Source organism: Candoia aspera, chromosome 3, assembly GCF_035149785.1.
Source record: "Candoia aspera isolate rCanAsp1 chromosome 3, rCanAsp1.hap2, whole genome shotgun sequence".
NCBI lineage: Eukaryota > Metazoa > Chordata > Lepidosauria > Squamata > Boidae > Candoia > Candoia aspera.
In genome coordinates this window covers 152,303,877-152,325,408 of record NC_086155.1, presented here as the reverse complement: position 1 = coordinate 152,325,408, position 21,532 = coordinate 152,303,877, and the positions used below count along the sequence as shown (strand labels likewise).

Genomic DNA, 21,532 nt, shown 5'->3' with positions numbered 1-21,532 from the left:
GATAGTAAAATGTGGCCCAGTTCTCCAAAGATAAAGACAGATGTAATATAAAAAAAGAATCAAAGTATTATTTAGCCATATTGCGAACCTACTTTTGCAGGTAAAAAATGATACTTCACATGCAGGGTTATTTATTTGTCTATAATTTCTGATCATGTACTGTTGGTGTATTATTCTTAAGGGTAAGTCATGTAGGCACCAGGTAATTAGCACTGGCAGAGTCAAAAGGTCAGGCATCAATTGTTCTCAGGTTAAAATTTTGAAAGGTCGAAAGGTTAAGTATTGGATGACCAAATAAGGGAAGCTGTCTTTGTTTCTTGCTTGTTTGCTTTGCATTTGAAAACCAGCCTGCCAGCCTGCTCAGTGCGCATGTGTGTGTGATGATGAGATTGTAATTATGCTGTTTTTGTATTTAGAAGATTTTTGAGCACTTCCAGGGATCTGGATGAAAACTTTATATTCTCTGTTTGCATGAATACAACTATTTTTGTTGTAATACCTGGTGTCGTTACTGATCTCTCGTGCCAAACGCTTTCTAGCACTCTGCACATGCACCAGAACATACACCAACATGTACTTCTTTAATTTTTCATATGCAAGGCTGTCTGTATGTATTTTTACACCTGGAACCATATCAAATCTTTCCCATACATTCCTGTGAAAGGTGTCCTAACAGCCAGGAAACACACTGAGGAACTGGTCTCTAATATTTATTGCTAGTTTTGTTGTTGTTTATTCGTTTAGTCGCTTCCGACTCTTCGTGACTTCATGGACCAGCCCACGCCAGAGCTTCCTGTCGGTCGTCAACACCCCGAGCTCCCCCAGGGACGAGTCCGTCACCTCTAGAATATCATCCATCCATCTTGCCCTTGGTCGGCCCCTCTTCCTTTTGCCCTCCACTCTCCCTAGCATCAGCATCTTCTCCAGGGTGTCCTGTCTTCTCATGATGTGGCCAAAGTATTTCAGTTTTGCCTTTAATATCATTCCCTCAAGTGAGCAGTCTGGCTTTATTTCCTGGAGGATGGACTGGTTGGATCTTCTTGCAGTCCAAGGCACTCTCAGAATTTTCCTCCAACACCACAGTTCAAAAGCATCGATCTTCTTTCGCTCAGCCTTCCTTATGGTCCAGCTCTCGCAGCCATATGTTACTACAGGGAACACCATTGCTTTAACTATGCGGGCCTTTGTTGTCAGTGTGATGTCTCTGCTCTTAACTATTTTATCGAGATTTGTCATTGCTCTTCTTCCAAGGATTAAGCGTCTTCTGATTTCCTGACTGCAGTCAGCATCTGCAGTAATCTTTGCACCTAGGAATACAAAGTCTTTCACTGCTTCTACATTTTCTCCCTCTATTTGCCAGTTATCAATCAAACTGGTTGCCATAATCTTGGTTTTTTTGAGGTTTAGCTGCAAACCAGCTTTTGCACTTTCTTCTTTCACCTTCATCATAAGGCTCCTCAGTTCCTCTTCACTTTCAGCCATCAAAGTGGTATCATCTGCATATCTGAGATTGTTAATGTTTCTTCCAGAGATTTTAACTCCAGCCTTGGATTCCTCAAGCCCAGCTTGTCGCATGATGTGTTCTGCATACAAGTTGAATAGGTAGGGTGAGAGTATACAGCCCTGCCGTACTCCTTTCCCAATCTTAAACCAGTCTGTTGTTCCGTGGTCTGTTCTTACTGTTGCTACTTGGTCGTTATACAGATTCTTCAGGAGGCAGACAAGATGACTTGGTATCCCCATACCACTAAGAACTTGCCACAATTTGTTATGGTCCACACAGTCAAAGGCTTTAGAATAGTCAATAAAACAGAAATAGATGTTTTTCTGAAACTCCCTGGCCTTTTCCATTATCCAGCGGATATTGGCAATTTGGTCTCTAGTTCCTCTGCCTTTTCTAAACCCAGCTTGTACGTCTGGCAATTCTCGCTCCATGAACTGCTGAAGTCTACCTTGCAGGATCTTGAGCATTACCTTACTGGCATGTGAAATGAGTGCCACTGTTCGATAGTTTGAACATTCTTTAGTGTTTCCCTTTTTTGGTATGGGGATATAAGTTGATTTTTTCCAGTCTGATGGCCATTCTTGTGTTTTCCAAATTTGCTGGCATATAGCATGCATTACCTTGACAGCATCATCTTGCAAGATTTTGAACAGTTCAGCTGGGATGCCGTCGTCTCCTGTTGCCTTGTTATTAGCAATGCTTCTTAAGGCCCACTCAACCTCACTCTTCAGGATGTCTGGCTCTAGCTCACCGACCACACTGTCAAAGCTATCCCCGATATTGTTATCCTTCCTATACAGGTTTTCTGTATATTCTTGCCACCTTTTCTTGATCTCTTCTTCTTCTGTTAGGTCCTTGCCATCTTTGTTTTTGATCATACCCATTTTTGCCTGGAATTTACCTCCAATGTTTCTAATTTTCTGGAAGAGGTCTCTTGTCCTTCCTATTCTATTGTCTTCTTCCACTTCCGCGCATTGCTTGTTTAAAAATAATTCCTTATCTCTTCTGGCTAACCTCTGGAATTTTGCATTTAATTGGGCATATCTCCCCCTATCACTGTTGCCTTTTGCTTTCCTTCTTTCTTGGGCTACTTCTAGTGTCTCAGCAGACAGCCATTTTGCCTTCTTGGTTTTCTCTTTCTTTGGGATGTATTTTGTTGCCGCCTCCTGAACAATGCTGCCAACTTCTGTCCAGAGTTCTTCCGGGACCCTATCTACTAAGTCCAGTCCCTTAAATCTATTCTTCACCTCCACTGCATATTCCTTAGGAATATTAGTGAGCTCATATCTAGCTGATCTGTGGGTCTTCCCTAATCTCTTTAGTCTGATCCTAAATTGTGCAAGAAGAAGTTCGTGATCTGAACTACAGTCAGCTCCAGGCCTTGTTTTTACCAACTGTACAGATGTCCGCCACCTTTGGCTGCAAAGGATGTAATCAATCTGATTTCGGTGTTGTCCATCTGGTGAAGTCCATGTATAAAGCCGTCTCTTAGGTTGTTGGAAGAGAGTGTTTGTTATGCAGAGTGAATTGTCTTGGCAAAATTCTATCAGCCTGTGTCCTGCTTCGTTTTGTTCTCCCAGGCCATACTTACCTGTAATTCGAGGTGTCATTTGACTGCCCACCTTAGCATTCCAGTCTCCTGTGATGAAAATAACATCTCTTTTAGGCGTGTTGTCCAGTAGGTGCTGCAGATCCTCATAGAACTGCTCTACTTCAGCTTCTTCAGCATTTGTGGTTGGGGCGTATATTTGGATCACTGTGATGTTAGATGGCTTGCCCTGAATTCGAATTGAGATCATTCTATCGTTTTTTGGGTTGTATCCAAGCACTGCTTTAGCTACTTTACTATTAATTATGAAGGCTACTCCATTTCTTCTGTGGTCCTCTTGTCCGCAGTAGTAGATCTGGTGGTCATTTGATGTGAAGTGGCCCATTCCAGTCCATTTCAGTTCACTGACGCCCAGAATGTCTATCTTTAATCTTGACATCTCACCAATAACCACATCCAATTTGCCCTGGCTCATAGATCTTACATTCCAGGTTCCGATGGTGTGTTGATCCTTAGAACATCGGATTCGCCGTTCACCACCAGCACCGTCGGCCGCTAGCCGTCCTTTCGGCTTTGAGCTAGCTGCGTCATCACGTCTGGGGCTAGTTGAGCTCATCCTCTGTTCCTCCCCAGTAGCATTTTGACCATCTTCTGACCTGGGGGTCTCATCTTCCGATGGTATACCGACATATCTCTGGTTGTACTGATCCATTTAGTTTTCACGGCAAGAATACTGAGGTGGGTTGCCATTACCTTCCCCAGGGATCGCATTTAGTCTGACCTCTCTGTCATGACCTTCCCGTCTTGGGTGGCCCTTCACGGTTTAGCTCATGCAGGAATCCTAACAAACTGAAGAAGCATGGGAAAACCCATCCATATAAACCCCAAAGGTTAAGGCGGTCCCGATCTGTGTCTCTTTGAATGGCTGACCAATTCCTCAGTGCTACGCATGCGCTTGACAGTCTGGATGGGAGCCCCCTGCTCGCCATCCTTACTCATGACAAAAGGCTTTGGAAAGCAGTTTTAGGCCAAATAGTAGTGGTAGAAATAGCTTTCAAAAGTAGTAGTAGTGGTATAAAGTGGTAGCTTTCAAAGGTTTATAGGTTCATAATATGAACAGTTTTCATCTATCAGAACCTGCTGAAACCTTGAGCATTGATTCAAAATTGTAAAATATTTTGCATAGGCCATTTCATTAAATATATTCTGTCTTGTTGTCTGTCTCTGGATATATTAATTTTAGTAGGAATCTAAGTATTGTCCTAAAGTTCCATTTTTCCTGTGATGACCTGATGAAGTTACCCATCGAATAAATTCCTCTATTTTTTCAATAATTTCTTAAGGCCACCATTTTGCCTAATCATTTTGTTTCTTTGCTTGTTTACTTTCTTTTATAATTAATGGGACCATTCTGGGGACATAGTTGATGGAGTTCTGCTAACTAGTTTGTATTTTATTCCTAATTTAACAGTGTTCTTAAAATATCCATGAATTTGTCTTCAGTTGCCTTGTTCTTTACATTCAGAGTTGACAATACCACTTTAATTTTTATCTTTAACTGGCATAGATGAAAACAGAAGCAAGATGTTTTCCAGCATGCTTCCTAGCACATTTATAGTGAAAATCCTAAGATTTGTATAAACTTTCATATGAGTGTGAGGGTTTATCCCCAACTTGGTTGGGTGAAATGAGAGTGGAGGGCGGGGGTCAGGGGTCAGGGGTCAGGCATGATCAATGTTTCTCCAATGGGCAAACAAGGGCATACAGGCAGAAACTGTCATTTCTGCTGCATAGGAATCTGTTGGTGGGAAGTACTTAGTAGCCTTTTAGGGATAAGACTAAGCAGTGGGTTAAAACAATTTAAAGAGCTATGAAGAGTAGATATATAGAGTCCCCCATCAGGGGAGATGGGCAGTGATATAAATTAAATCAATAAATCAATAAAATACATACATACATACATACATACAGGCTACAGTGCTATCTATCATCTTCACTATATCATCAATAACTTGTTATTTATAATTATTCAATAACTTGTTATTTATAATTCATGCTTTTAGAAGATAGGTAAGAGTTTTCTGAAAACAAGCAAAGAAACAAAAAACAATGAAACAAGGATAATTTTCACATGTCAAAAAGGATATGCAGATATGAAAAGAAACATGAAATAATATTTTAGGTTACATGTTGAAAGATTTAAATTCTACTTTATTTTATCTTGATAAATATATGCTATATTCTTCATAGAAACTTAAATATGTACTGTATATTAAAGGGTACTGCAATTTATAATTGGGAGTTGTTTTAGTGGAGATAGGTAAAAACAAAGACATTATTCCATTTGAGATGTTTTACAGAACAGTTTCTAGCTCTGAACCCCCACCCACTCAAAAAAAAGAGGATTCATCACATACTTCTCTGAATGATAAGGTTCAAATATACAAGTGAACCCTACAAGAAAAAGGTTTCAATATGGAGTACATCTGTCCTGGTTGTTGGCCAGCCAGCCCCTATTCTATAACACTCCATTTCATTTTTCGCTCCCTTCCTGTCTTCTTCTCACAGCAAGACACTAGATGTTCTACTGTAAATATGTATTGTGCTTTTTAAACTTTGTTTTGCAGGTTCAGGATTGTCTCTCTCTCTCTCTCTCTTTGTGTGTGTGTGTGTGTGTGTTTCATCCAAAGTTGTACTTGCAGTCCCCCAGGCATGCTAATAACTCTCTCTCGTTTCTCAGTAGCATTATTTTGATGATATCGCCTTCAGCACAAGAGTTCACTGTTAGAGAAGTTATTGTATTAGAATTAAGTATTCCAGTCATTTTAGCAGACTTTCAGCGGGTAAAGGATGCTGAATCTCAGAAAAAGTCCCCAAATGATTAATCTATTTACAGCTGCCTCTACTGCAAATACAACATAAATAGCCAAATGCAAGTGAGACCGAACAGTGACAGAAAACAGAAAATGAAAAATAGATTTGGTATTTCAGGTTAGATGCAGTAAATTACCATGTTATTCACTGAAATCTCTCCAGACCCAGAAGCTCATACATCATCTGTCAATAGCCTAAATTCCATATATAAATTTATGTCATTTTTGTGTGCTGTCGCTAAGTGTGTATTATTCTCAGAGGAGTCTTGAAGTTTCAGGAGTCATGTGACACTATTCTATGGATCATACTTGTACAAATTTCTGTGAAGAGCTAACCTACATTCCAAAAAAATGCAAAAAACAGTCTAGAGCTGTTTTCCTATTTTCTCTAATATGCCCACTTCTTGGCAAAACAGTATTTTGGATGAAAATAATTATCCAAGCATTGTCATTTTTAAATCAGTGGGGCCATATAGATGTAAATATTTTGTGAATTGTTGAGACAGAGTTGTATATTTTAGATATCGGTTGGAATTCATATACATTGTGGACGTGCTATTTTCTCATGCTTCATGGTTTCAGATTTTAATGTGAGCAGGTTTTCCTATGCTTTTTTTTTCTTTTTAGGTAACTCTTTAAATGTCTAATTGCACCCCAGTAAATGTGGAAGCTTTGTTGTATACATCCTTACCCAAGGTCGGATTTGTATTCATCCATCTCCAAAGAAATCGTCAAAAGCCAATTTTATACTGAATCCAGGGGACATTTTCCATAATTCTCTTAGGACTCAGATGCAAGATGACAGTAATAACTAGGTTTAAGTGAAACATTTTTTATTCAGCTGAAGTTGGTATAGACCAGAATATTGTAAGCTTTTTATCTGTTACTACCAAATATGCAGCTAAAGTCCTTAGTTTCCGAAGTTTGTATTTTTAAAACGGCAAAAATATCAAGCTTGAACTTAATAATTTAAGAAGTTTGAGAGTTTATCTTGAGCTGTAGCTAACTTCAGTTACTGAGGCTTCCTAATTGGGGAACAGAAGATTTGGATGGCTAGAGCATATTGTGAGAGTATTGATTTCCCACTACACTGAGAAAGTATCAGAAGAGATTCAAGAAGAAAGCAGAACTTATATTTCCTGTCCACAGTAACTGTGCAGCCACAGCATCCAAGGCCTTTGGTTGAACTCTCTTCCTCCTCCAACTAGCTTCTCAAGCAGCCTTTATAAATAACGTTGCAAGCCCACAATCCCAAACATAGCTCTGCCTCCTTCGAGATCCCAGCTTGTGCTGTTAGCTGCAGGACTGGACAGAGTCATCGAACATCATGCCCATTGCATACTGCAGATCCAAATAAGAAAAACTTTTAGTGAAACTTATTCATAAAGATCAGGAGTGGGAGATCTGTAGCTCTTGCAGTGTTGATCAACTACAATTCCCAGAACCCCTTTCCCTGACAGCATCTGAGAGTCACAGTTTTCCTGCCCTTAGAGGTGCCACTTCTATGCCCATAAAGATATAATTCAAGATTCATGTGGGACTTCATTTTTTTTTTTACATTATGGCAGTTAGTTCTGGTCAGTGCAAAATACTGAGAGACATTTTTGTATTCTTTCTTAGAAGGATCTTAATACAGATTCCAGAAGAAATTATAGCTTAAAACTGTTTACTTCGTAAGAGTTTTAGACATTGTACTCTCACAGTTATCCATTTTGTCGCTACTCCTCTTCTAAGTCCTTCCTATTCCTCCCTGGCTGCAATATCTCCTGGGATTTTTAAGTACATCTTTTGTTCTTTTTTGAGTGGTTCATATAGTGTAGGCACAATTCTACATGATGTTATTTCCCCATTGCAATTTAAGACAGTTGACAATAGTTTCACTGTATTAATCTAAAAAAACACAATAAAAGCACATTCTTCCTTGCTTTTTGCTGTTTAAGGTACAAAGCTTATCTGTGAGAGATAAAGTAATCTGTAGTACATTCGAACTCCAATGACATCTACCACATCTTTTTAAAATTAAAGAAAAGCTTGCTAAGTTTCAGATTTCTTTTTATCTCTTGCATAAAATAAAGACACATGTATATTATAATTAATGACCCTGGATAATATTTCAGTAAAAAGAAACAAACATCCTGCCACCAAAATACTAACTTTAGACTAAACGTTTTTAAACAGCTACTTATCTTTTCCCTTTTTATGAATCCAATAGTGCATTTGATTCATAGCTTAAAATAATGCAAATAAAATACAGCTTGATCATGATATCTCCCCCAAACGCTCTCCATAAAATTGTTTTCAACTCCTTACAGAAGGCAGTTAAAGAAGGAGCCAACTTAATTTTCCCTGGGAATCCATTACAGAGGGCCAGTGCAGCAGCCTAAAAGCAGTGCTTCTGAGCCTTCATCTCTCAAAAGTATAGAACTACTGTACAGTATGAGCTGCTTTTCCTGGCAAAAGTGAATTGATTGGGCCAATTCTAGAGGAAAATGCAGCCTGAAGATAACTTGGTGGCAAGCTATAAAGGGATTTATAGGTCAAGCACTTTAAATTGCACCCAGAACACTGTGTATTAGTAAGAAACAAACATTGGAGCCCATTCCTTTTTTTTTTTTTTTTTTGGTGAATCCTGAATCCAAATAATTCTCATGTTTTCCTTCCATATTGAAGACTTTCTTCCATGTATTATTTACCATGTATTTTAATAGAGTGTTCTATTGTCTAAGGCAGTGTTTCTCAACCTTGGCAACTTTAAGATGGGTGGGCTTCAATTCCCAGAATTCCCCAGCCAACTGGCTAGGGAATTCTGGGAGTTGAAGTCCACCAATCTTTAAGTTGCCATGGTTGAAAAACACTGATCTAAGACAAGGTGGGAACTGAATATCTTTCAGATATTGTTGGAGAAGAGCTTCAATCATCCAAGAACATCAGTCATGCTAATAATGGGGATAATAAGAATTGGAGTCCAATGAAACTTGAAGAGTTTCCATACATCAGCATGTATCCATGCTGATACAACTGTAACCTTTTTTATGATGCTAGAATAAGCTTTCTGAATTTGATCTTCCAATATTGATCGGATCTTCTCCACAGGGTTTGTATGCTGCATAGAGGCTCTCTTTTATTAAAGGACAGGGGTGGGAGGTGGGACATGTTGCCCTGTTCCCTTCCATGTTTTCACTACTTCCTCTCTGACCGTATGAATATGGATTGTCTTTTCTGGAACTTGGTACATGTGGATTTCAAATTCAAATGCATGCCTTTTCCACTAGCACAATTTATCCCTGGAATATATTTTGCAATAAAGGCTTTCCTAAATTTAGATTATGATTTCATTCAAGTGTATGAAATGTACATGCTTTAGTTTGAAAGATTGTTCAAATGCATATTTCATTTCTTGGTAAATTGCCAAGATCAATATATCATGGATCTATCACTGTTCTTTGAAATATTTCTCATAAGCCACACATTTAGATCCCTATTTTCTAGTATTTCTGTGCCTGCAAAGCTGTTGATATAAATTTGTTTAGAACTAATTGTAAATAATTAGTTGTAAACAAATTTAGAACTAATTTTTTAATTCTAAATTTGTTGTTTAATTGTTGTTTTATATTGTCCTCATTGCTGTTTAATTCCTGCTGTTGTAGTTTAAACTCTGGTCCTAACAGATAGCAGGTTTTGGTGTTCAATCAGATAAGGGGCCATTTATATGTGCTCCCTTTTTTATATGAAGATGTATATTTTATCCACCTCAGCCATGCTTTAATCAGGTCAGTTATCAATAGATGTCAGGCCGTCTTCTCAAAAGACCAAACTCCTGCTCAAAAGTCTATCTCTATCAACAAAAGGAACTGTTGGTTTATGCCTAAGAGATGTGTGGTTTTGTTGTTAGAAGATATGGGAGAAAGCAGAATTATGCTTTTATTTAACATCAACAGATTTGATTAACTTACATTAACTAGAAACATTTCTTACACTTTCTCAGCTACCTTTTATTGAGCTGTAGGATTTACATTTAAAAGATGAATGTTTGTTACAATGAATTTTTATGGCAATGGGGTGTTCATTTTGGAGTGGCTATACTAGATTCAAGAGGTTTTCATGATCCAGATTGACACACATACCCCATGATGATATATAGCAACTTAACAGTGGTATCTGTCATCCAAACTGGCACTCTTTAGGGGTATTGAATTACAGATCCCATAATCAACCAGTATGGCTAATACTTAAGCTGCTGAAATTAGTGGAGATTTAATTCAACACATCCTCAATTATCAAGCTGGGGGAAAGGTACTTTAGAACACCAAATTATCAGTGGGGAGTAAATGTGTTTATTAATTTATTTATTCCATTGAGTGTAAATATCAGGTATTATTGTAAGCTGCCCAGAGTCCCCCCGTTGGGGAGAGATGGGCAGTGAATAAATTTATAAAATAAAATAAATAAATAATAAAACGGAGAAAAAGGCTAATGTAAAGGTTCTATGCTTCATTTATATTGTGAGCCTCCCAGAGTTTGTGTGGAGTGGAATGGTGCTAGGATAGAATAGGACAGGACACCATGTAGATTGAACATAGGCATTTTGTCTTTACACAAGAGAAATTGTTGTCTTTGAACAAGATATTGGAGGAGAAGGTCTGAGCTGGAGAATGAGTGCTGCAGCACATTGCCATTGAGAGTAGTAATGAGGACAGAGGCTGCGATTTGAATGGCAAAGAGTTGCTCAAGGCAGTGTCTGGAGATAATAGATAGCAGATTGGATTGGCTAGTCAAAGTATCCAGTCAAGAGGAGAATAGACTTTGTTGGGAAAAAGTGAAGATGTAGAAAAAATCTCATTCCCTATGGAGGTAGGCCCTCCAGAGTGAGAGTACAGTGTTGCTCTGTGTTCCTCTGTGAGTGCAGTTATGGGAAGGATGTATGGGAAAGGGAGCCCTCTGGAAGGTTATGTAAGGTTAGTTGGTTGTGGTAATTGGGAGTGAGTAGGTGTATTCATGGTAGAGAGTTGAGGGGTGAGTGAGTAAGTTTGAGTTGAGTAGACAGAGGTGACTATCTTGATTAGGCCTGCAGAAGCGCTGCAGCATATTGCAGCCCCTAGAGCTGAGGTTATATGGAGATATGGCAGAGGCTGAACATGATACCAGAGAGTGGAGGAATAGGTACTGGTGGTGGAGATGAAGAGGGTGGATCCCACATTTAGGCAGTGATGGGCAGAGTAAAGTACAGTATGGCAGAGGCACTGGGTACATTGTTACAGGAGATTGGGGATCCACACATTTGTGTAGATCCTTCTTCTAAGCCAGAAGCCCCATACTTGGGCCTAAGTGACTGAATATTTGGGCACATTGGACTCAGATTGTTGCTGATAAACTACATGTCTGTATGGAATAAGACCACAACTAACCCCAATCTAATGGTAGATAAGCATGCATATCTACTGTGTGTTGGTGAGATCTGGTTGGGCAGTAGTAGAGGATGTTGCCTGCTAAAAGATCTGTCCTGGGTTTCAGGTTCCACAAGATGAGTAGGTGGGCTTGTTCTGGTTATTTGTAAAACTGTGGCAGTAATCAGTAACTGCACAGGAAGTGACTGGATGAAAGTGCCTATACATGAAGCTGGGCTTTGGGGACAAGCTAGGGATTATATTGATATACCAAACATCCCATTGTCCTGCAGTGGCTCTCCTGGAGCTTCATTGCAAAGCTAGTATTGGAGTCTCGCAGGCCTTTGGAGCAGCGGGTTTCAATGTCAATGCTTCTGGTGGGAGAAGGGAGATAAAGTGGCCTGGAGATTCATGTCCTCCATATTACCATATACTTATCCCAGGTAATCTTTTTTTTTAAAAAAAATTATTAATCATTAAAAAAAAGGATAGAGAAAACAAGCAAGCAAAAGGAGGGAAGAAAAAATAGTTGATACAAAAATACAGTATCAGTAAATGGACAAAGGAATTACCGAGATTATACAGTTAGTTCTATTTAGTTGATAAGAAATTAACCATGAAACACATTTTGTGCATTAAATTATTTTAACAATGTGTGAAAGGATTTGAGTTTATGAGTTACGTTCCAAATCTCCACTATTTGTTATTTAAGAATACAAAAAAGAAGAAAAACTACTAAAAACATTATAGATAAATATTAGTTTCTTCTTTTTTGTGTACTCCAACTAATGTACAACATTTATAAACATTTAAAATTTTTGTGATTTCAATTCTTTAATTAGTTCTTAATTTGTCTTGCGTAATATGTATAGTTGTATGGAAGTCATTCTTGCTTAAATCTTATTAAACTTCTATTGTGAATATACGCTGTTAATTTTGCCATTATTGCATATTTCCCAAATTTAAGTTCTTCAGTAATGTGTCTCATTTCCAATTTTCTGCTATTTATCCTTGCGTCTGTGAACATGTATTTTAGTAAATTGTGATATTTTTTGTTAATATGTTTTGGAATTATGCTTAGTAAGAAGAATTGTGGTTTTATTTCAAATTTGATTTCTAAAATGCTTTGAGTAGTTCTGTATACTTCTTTCCAATACTTTTGCGATTTTTTACATGTCTCCCACATTTGTAAAGTTTTCCTTCTATTTCATGGCATGTTCCAACATTTGTCTCTCTTGGCAATTATTGACAGAGTTGTATACCCTCTATAAAACATTTTATACCAGTTTTCTCTTAAGTTATAACTTGAGGTAAATTTTATATATTTGTTGAATAATACTTCCCATTGTTGTGCTGTGACTGTTTCTTTAAAGTTTTGCATCCATTTTATCATGCAGTTTTTTATTTGTTCTGTCTCCATGTCATATATGAGTAACTGTGTGTGTGTCTGTGTGTCTGTATGTATGTGTGTGTGTGTATGTATGTATGTATGTGTGTATGTATGTGTGTGTGTGTGTGTGTGTGTGTGTGTATATAGACACAGACACGCCCTAGTAGATGCTCTTGATTCTGTATCAGCATTTCAAATTCTTTCAGTTTTCTTAGAAGCCTTCCCTCATTTTTGAGGCCAGGTTTTATTCTTCCAGCAACTTGTAGGTGTAACAACCATTGTCTGTTCCAGCCTTCACAAAACAGTTCTTGATGTCCCTTTGATCTGTTTGTCCCAGGTAATCTTAAACCCAACAAATGTCAGTAAGCACATGCTGGATATGTTCTTTAGTTCAGAGCAGATGAAGAAATATGGATGACATGAGTGTTTATTGATGAGATGCCCCCTGCAAGGCTTATTTCCAGTTGCCATACCAGGGAAAACCATGTTTTCATAGGAACTCCAAGGAATGAAGCAAATGAAAAGATACCTAGATCAATGGTGGTAGAAAAATCATATTGAAAATAACCAAACTTGGATGAGCAGATAGGTTTGGGCCTACATAGTGGTAAAAAGCATTATGAAGCAAGTATATGTCTCTGCTCTTATTGCATCTTCAGGTTCCTCCCAAGCAACTTTGTTCCAGGTCTTCTGAACTGTTTGGGGGAATGATGGGAAAGATCCAAGCTGCGATTATATATATATATACATACATACATACATATATGGATTTCTCAGAATAGACAGGGTTTGGCAATTATAATTCCTTTGGATTCTGAGCAAACATTTAATATGGGGAGGGGCTTTATTTTAGTTTTTGAGGGGGTGTTTTACTTAGTTTTTTTGGAAGTTTTATATTTTGGCTATAGCCCTAGTATCTGGAATGTATCTATCAGGACACCAAGAATTGTCAGTTCTTTGGTTAAAAGAATTATTCAAAAGTATAAGACATAAATCAATACCTGATTTACAGCAATCAGTTGCACATTAAAAATGATTAAATGCATGACTGTAGAGTTATATTAGCTATATTTAATGTTAATTTATTTTTAAATGTAATAAAATTAAATCAAATTTAGTTTTTATGGTAGCACCTGCTATTAAAATTTGGGGTTTGGCTCCCCAACAAACACTCATTTGTTATTCTCTTTTCTTCTCTTTACTGTTTAATCCAACAACAACAAAATAAAAGCAAGACATATGAGTAAAAGAAAAAATACGTAACTAAATAAAATAAACAATCATATATGTTGAAAGGGGTAATACAGCTCAGTGTTTCAGAAAACCAATTATACTTTGTCCACACTGAATCTTATCATCAAATATTTGCATTTTGCCAAGCCATTGATAACAGGTAGATGAGTCTTTTTCTGAGATCAGATAACAATCTTCTTTGCAACTTTCCGGGCAGAGTCAATCCAAAGTTCTTCCTAGATAAATTCCAATTATCTAAACATTTTACCCTTAAATCTTAACTCATTTACTAACTGTGTATTCACATTAAGTCTGTTCAAGAAGTATGGAAGAACCTGAAGGCATAACCAAATCATATGGGTTAATGTGTCTTCAAATTTATTGCATCTACTTTAGCATACCAGTTTGAGTTTGGAACCTCCTGAATTTAGAGAACTTTTAAAAGAACTTTTCTTGTTTGTCCACGTCTGTTTCCATCTTGATGTTTTTACAGATGAGGATGTAACTGTATTGCAGAATCTTATCTCTTCTAATAGCTCACTGAAATTTTTTGTTAAGTTCCTTTCTGAGAGCTTTGTTTTCTTGGCTTGGCTTATCTTCTTTTCTTGGCCATTTCTACCATCTTCTCTGACACCCAGTTTTCTTTCTTTTTCTTGATCTTTGGCAATCTCTTTTCACATTCATCATTAACAACTTACTTGATTTCGTTCCACAATTCCTCTAATTCCCTATCAATAACATTCCTGATGCAATATTTATTTTTTCTTTCAGAACTTGAGGCAGAAGAGTGGTGCAAACACCTTTGTATAGAATGTCTTGGAACTAGACTTAATGATATAAGCCTTGGTGAGCCTGATCTACTTGCTGCTGGAGTTCAAAGAGAACAAAATGGTATGTGTTTAGGTAATCTACCTATCATAGTTTTTCCTCTCAAAATCAGAAGCTCATCTCTCAAATTGTAGAAAGCAGGCTTGTTTGGGATATTTTTGTTGCATATAAATAGTTGATTTTATTAATGTATACAGTTTACATTAGGTAAGTAAAATTTATTACAGGGTTTTGACTTTCTTCATGACTATGGGCAGAAATAAGTTGTGGTATATGAGTAATTCACAAGACAAGAATTGGTGCCAAAGGTTTTTAACGTATTCTAATAATACAGATATTTCTAAATAATTAATCATCACTGCGAAATCTTTTCTGGATAAATTTTCAGTGAAAAGGAAAGCAATGTCATTGGTTTCACTAAAGCTAGAGATGAACTTCTCTAGTTCCTGGAACTCCAGTACTGGACTTTTGCAAATTTGGAGCAGGACTTCCAGGAATGGACCTGAGTCAGCTTTATTAATGCAATAAAATGATCATTGATAAAGACGAGGCTGAAATGTTTCTGAGTTTCTTGTTTGAACTCTCTTGACCCAAGTCAGGTCAGAGAACATGTCTATACAAGTTTCAATTGACTCTGTGATTGATGCATCAGGTTAGCATCTGACTATATTGCTAATAGACCACAATAAAAATGAAGGTAATTAACATTTATTCAGTTAGTTAGTTAGTTAGTTAGTTTAGATAGCCAGAACATGTTTATTGCTTAGGAGTAAATAACTGCTTTGAAATAAATCCATTTAGGACACCATGCCCAGGTTCTCCACTCAGAATGCACCCATAAGCCACAAGTAGCCATAATTAGCAGCAGCATTTAAATTCAAGAAGTGAGCAAAACAGATGTTTAGAATATTCAGAATTTAATTATTAGTTTCACTACCCCAGACATTGCAATTTTGATGAATATCCCCCCAGTGCCGAAATTTGCATTTAAATTAGCAGAGGTAAAGCTAGCTGTAAGGTTAACTCCAGAAAGAAAAGCAGGCATTATGGTTGCTACACTTGGCAAAGCATGATGTAAAATATTCATTAATAAATTTAAATAAGTTATCAGGGATAGATAGATAAACCATCTATAACAGGAGTATTAGCAAATGCATTGAAGTATCTCCTTTTGTGCAAATATATGTTAAAAATTCCTCCAACTTGCTTTTTAATTGCACATGAAAGCAAAAGTTGTAATACAACATTGATAGAGAGCCTAGCTGTGCTTTGCTACCTTTATCAAGATAAAACAAAATGCAGTACCCACTCAGAGGGTTGGGTGGGGCATTAATGATTATCACCAGATTTTATTTAATGAAATGATTTATTTTGGAAATATTTTCCCTTTTATTCAGCATATGTAGGATCTATTTGACTGAATTTTTCATTGTAATTTAGGTCTTGTGACATCTAAATGGCCTCTTAGTCTGAAGCCAGAATTGGATTTAAGAAGTCCACAAACACAGATTACTTAATATATATTTTTTAAAGTATAAACCATGGTTTAATACACTTAACTGTATGCACAAAATTCAAAAAGGAAGACAAAAAATCAGTCTAGTTTTGACTACTAGTTTAATCATTAGTTTGAATGTTATTATTTTCTTGGCAGAGATGGAGGTTCAAATTTATTTATTATTTATTTCCAGGGCTTTTATGCAGCTTATATGCCACTTCAGTCAAAACCAACTCTGAGTGGCTTACATAGCCTAACATTTATATTAAAAAGGTTAAAAAGTAGAGGCTAAAATACAGATAACAATGTGCTAGAGATAAATTTTATATTCATTATAATACACATTACTGTACAGGAGGCATCAGCTCACAGTCCTACCCCGAAGGCCTGTTGAAAAAGTTTTGATGGCCATTCTGAAATCCAGCACAGAAGAGGCTCTCTGTATCTCAGGAGTGCTATTGCTAAGAAGAAGCAATTGAAAAGGTCATTTCCAAGAGGAGGGGTTTCAGGGAAGAAATAAACTACCAATTTAAACTACTAATAAACTACCAGTGGCTACATTTACATCCCATAAAGTAGCTTATTGCCAGCTAATGCCAAGTGACTCAGTCCATAGTCAAATGAGAGCCAAAACTAGCCTGCTATCATTAATGGAGTATAATATACTTACATTTTGCTGATTCAGATTACTAGCCTATATATAAGGGGAAGGGAGAAACTCCTTCAATTTATTTTTGAATGTGCACATGAATCAGAAAATGGAAAACAGCTGTATGCTGATACCCATATTTTTTTAAAGTATTCTGTGCAATGTGAAGATTGAACAGAGCAAATTAAGATTGGAAAAAGTGGACAAAATTGTACATAACAGATTGCTCAACATTACTGACAGCAAAAAAACAAGGTCATATTTTCCTTCATCCTGTGGTTTATAACAAAGTTCAATTCTGTGTTGTTATAAATTCAGAGAATGGTTTGTTCTAACCAAAGTTAGTTAACATATGAGATCATCATACGAATGTTTCTTGATTAATCAATCTTCGAATTCATACATAATGCAGAACAGTCATGGATTAGGTAAGTTATCTAAACAAGAGTATTGTTCTTTTAGAACCAGATTGCACAACCAGGTGTATTTCTGACATTTGGAATTTCAATTTCCATCAACCCTAGCCGGCAAGAGATAATGTTATAGTCCAAACCATCTGGAAGGCAGATGATGCCTGCTCTTTTGTCATTTATTTCTTGGATAAACTCATTTGCAAATATGTATGACTAGGTTGCCAACTAACCCATTAAGTTACTAGTTTATTATGAGTGAGCTCGTATTATGAAATCAGAGATTTAAAGCCAGTGCAGATTTACAAGAATATTTTGTTATTCATGCCTACATCCATTTTCTATTAACTGTATTTATTTTTGAAAGTCCTTCTCTATCACAGACCTTCACATTAGGCTTGTCTGTAATTTGAATTCTGTCAGTATTTTCTTCTTTTTCCTTAAGATATAATTATACTTATGATTGATTATGATATTTATTATATTTATGAACTGACTCAAAGCAACCATTATGCCCCAAAGAATAGTAGGGTGGCAGTTCTGTACTTTCAATATGGAAAATGAATGAATTTGTACTGCAGAGAATTAATTTCGTGCTAGTCAACCTAGAGCAGGGTGGGGTTTTTTTTTCCAATTTTGTGGGTATAGAAATTGAGTGGGCAATTCCTTCTAATTTTTTAGAAAATTTCTAATTTCTTAGAGAAAGGAGAAATTCTCAACAATTTCTCAAGGACAGGAGTTACCCTTAGTGGTAACCATAATACCATTACTAAAAACCCAATGGGAGCTGCTGTGTCATTATGTCTTCCCATGAATTTAATTGATTGAAGAAGCCTGGGAAGCTGCAGACCACTAGAAAAATGAGTTTACAATGTATGATAGGATATTTACACACACACCTTTGTTACCTCATCATTAAATAAGTGGAACATGTTCCACAAAATTCAGGGGAGGGGGTGTTTGTTTTCTTAAAAAGTACTGGTACAACACTTTCATGTTCAGCTTCTGTTGTTGGTTTTCTTCCAGCAGAAACATGGCAGTGGATGGAACACAGAATTACAGAATGACTTAAGTCAAACCTCAAGATATAGTCACCCTTCAGAAATTCCTAAACTTCTTCTCCAGTATTTATATGTATTCATATAAGCCTCCCAAACATTATGGGCATTCTTGAAAGCCTGATTTGATAGTTTACCATAGGCTCTTTTAGAATGCCAGTTCGGTAAAGCCTTTCATAAGTTCTGCCTTTGTGGACTGGGTGGGATGGAACACGTTCTTCTATGCTGTCACATTTACTCTGATTTAATTCACCTTCTATTAATTCAGATTAATTTTACATTCAGTTCCTTTTAGCTGACTCTTAAGTTCACATTTTTGCTTCATAGCATAAAGGACTCAGAATTTGTTTGTACATCCTTGACTTGAGCAAGGTTTTTGAAACAAGTCAGGATATGTAAATCAATATTGATTATTATATTACTACCCTTGTATATTTTACTGTATTCTGGATTACAATTGATAAAATTTTATTTGATTCGAAGGATTGTTGTTTCTTTGTATATCTAGTGCCATTAGCATTAGTAAAGAGGAAAATAACAACAGGATTTACTGCAGAATCTTTTTGTGATAGTCATTTCTGTACTGTATCTTCGTATGTGAAATCTCTAATTTTGGTTAACATTTTCACAACTAGGTCTAATTCTTCTAATTTTCAGTGCATACTTTTTTTTATCTCCATTCATGGATAATCACTATCCTGTTTCTTTGTTCTGCAGCTGATGTTCAATCTAATCAGGACCATTTCTTTTTAATGCACAACTCACCTTAAGACACTGATATTCGGTGTAAAAGAAATGTCTGTTAACATTTTGAGCATACTGTGTTTCCCTTATTAGCCTAAGTATTCCAACAGAACATCTGCCCCATTATTTTCAAATTTGAGTTGTACCATAGTGCCCTCTTCTCATGTGATTTGGGATCAAAACTAGCCACTTAACTATTAGTAACCAAATATGCCTAGCAGCTTTCAAAATACAATACAGAGTTCCTAGTTTAGAATACACAGACCCTAAGGCTTGCCAAGATTTGAAAGATTTTATACCTTTTGCCCTCCAAATGGACCCAAAGAGGAAAGTAATTGTAATAAGTCTCATTCCAATTAATTTAATTAATTAATTAATTAAAATAAAAGCCTAATTATATAGCTGAAAATCCTTATGACTGCAGTTTTGCCAAAGATACTCTAGAGGCTTTAACCTGCTATAAAACAATTCTCATTAACTTATCTATGTGTGAAATATCTAATAAGAATTAACTTTGGAATCTCTCTTAAAATGTACATTAATCTTAATGTAAAATTCATTTAAGTAACATTAATCTTATCCCAAAGACTTAATGGGGTTTTTAACTGTCAAGTTACACCTTCTGAAATTCCATCTATACATTTGGAAGTATTTAATTTAACACAGTGTGTTAAACTTTGAGAAAGATTTAAAACCCAAGTATTTTACAGAATTATACAAATTGTAATTCCTAATCTCTTACAATAATCTGTAGATATAGTAGACCCCAAAGGGAACAAATTAGATTTATTCCGATTAATAGTGTAACCAGAATATAACTTCAACTAGCTTTGGTAATGATATTGCATAATTATCAAGAATAGCCATATCATCTGCATATATGGTAGACCTAGACATGGTTCTAGTTATGTAAGTTATAAAAATGTTAGTAGGAACCTAGGAAGCACTCACACCAATCTGTATTTTTTTAAAAAGCAGTGTTTCCTGTGGCTTCAGCCACTGTTTATTTTTTTTTAACCACACAAAAACGAGTAGCTGCACAGTATGCTTAAGTAATGCAAAAAGTCATACTTGATAGCAATACATTTATTTATTTGTTTGTTTGTTTGTTTATCAAATTTGTCACCACCCATCTCCTCTGACCGGAGGGACTCTGGGCAGTTTACAATACAGAATAAATATACAATAAAATTTGAATAAATATACAATAAAATTCAAATAAATATACAATAAAATTCAAATAAATGTACAATAAAATTCGAATAAAATCCCATTAAAACTAAAACTAAAACAATTTCTTAATTACCCCAACTCCAAATGGTAAAATCCAAATGGCTGTGGTCTCCTTCAGTCATTATGTAGGAGGGGCACTTCAAGGCACTAGATGTCATGAGTACTGATGGCGAGCTGGAAGGGGCCTCTATCCAGGGGGGAAAATGCATGCGTAGTACTGAGGAATTAAGCAACCATTCAAGGAGACACAGATCAGACCCGCCTTAACTTTTGGGGTTTATCTGTCTGGGTTTTTCCCACGCTTCTTCAGTTTGTTAGGATTCTGTTTTATGTAGCAGTAATAAACATTAGAGACCTACTCCTCGTCTCAGCGTGATTTCTAACTGTTAGGACACTAGCCAACCCCAAGTATGTCGATTCTCCTCCCTGCCCCAAGCCCAGTGGCAGAGCTAGGTCTTCAACTTCCTCTGGAAGGCTAGGAGCAATGGGGCTAATCTCACCTCCGGGGGCAAGATGTTCCAAAGGGCGGGCACTACTGCCGAGAAGGCCCGCCTCCTGGACCCCGACCCCGCCAAATGGAATTATTTTATCGACGGGGTCCACAGCATGCCCTCTCTGCATGATTGGGTGGGATGGGTATATACATTAATATGCTGAAAACAGTAAAAACCCAAAATACATAATCATAATATCCATCATCGCTGAATTTTTTATTTAAATGCCCTGTAGACTACACTATTAATGTGATTAGTGAGAGATACAGCTTTGGAGATGTATACGGATAGCTGTTTAACTGAGTGAATCATCTTAAGGGCCTATCAATAAAACAATCTTTAATATTATTTTACATTGTTCAATAATATTAAATTGTTCATTAACTGCCCTTTTTTTCAAACTTTCATTCCTGTTCAGTTTCTAACATTCAACATTAACTCTGAGGCATATTTCCAGCTTAGCGCTCCATCATCCTTTCAAAAAGTGACTAAGAACATAAAGCTAGGTTAGAATAGATTCCTGCTGGTACCTTACTAGACAACGTATGTCTGTACAGTACAGTCTCAGTTAACTGTCACCCATGGGGATTGGTAGATGCCGGATAAATGTAGTTTCTGGTTGCTTGAGAGTTACTATTAAACCCTAATACCCACTAGATGGCAAGAGAGATACAGATTTGTCTGC

At 36.6% G+C, this 21,532-nt stretch overlaps 1 protein-coding gene across 1 annotated transcript in view; it reads left to right on the top strand.

Annotated features, from left to right (window-relative positions):
- DOK6 (docking protein 6) overlaps positions 1 to 21,532 on the top strand; it is a 184,101-nt gene that overhangs the window by 109,550 nt on the left and 53,019 nt on the right. Inside the window, exon 4 of the mRNA XM_063300222.1 lies at positions 14,705 to 14,824. Within this exon, the coding sequence (XP_063156292.1) occupies positions 14,705 to 14,824 (120 nt within the window). The remainder of the gene's footprint in view (positions 1 to 14,704; positions 14,825 to 21,532) is intronic.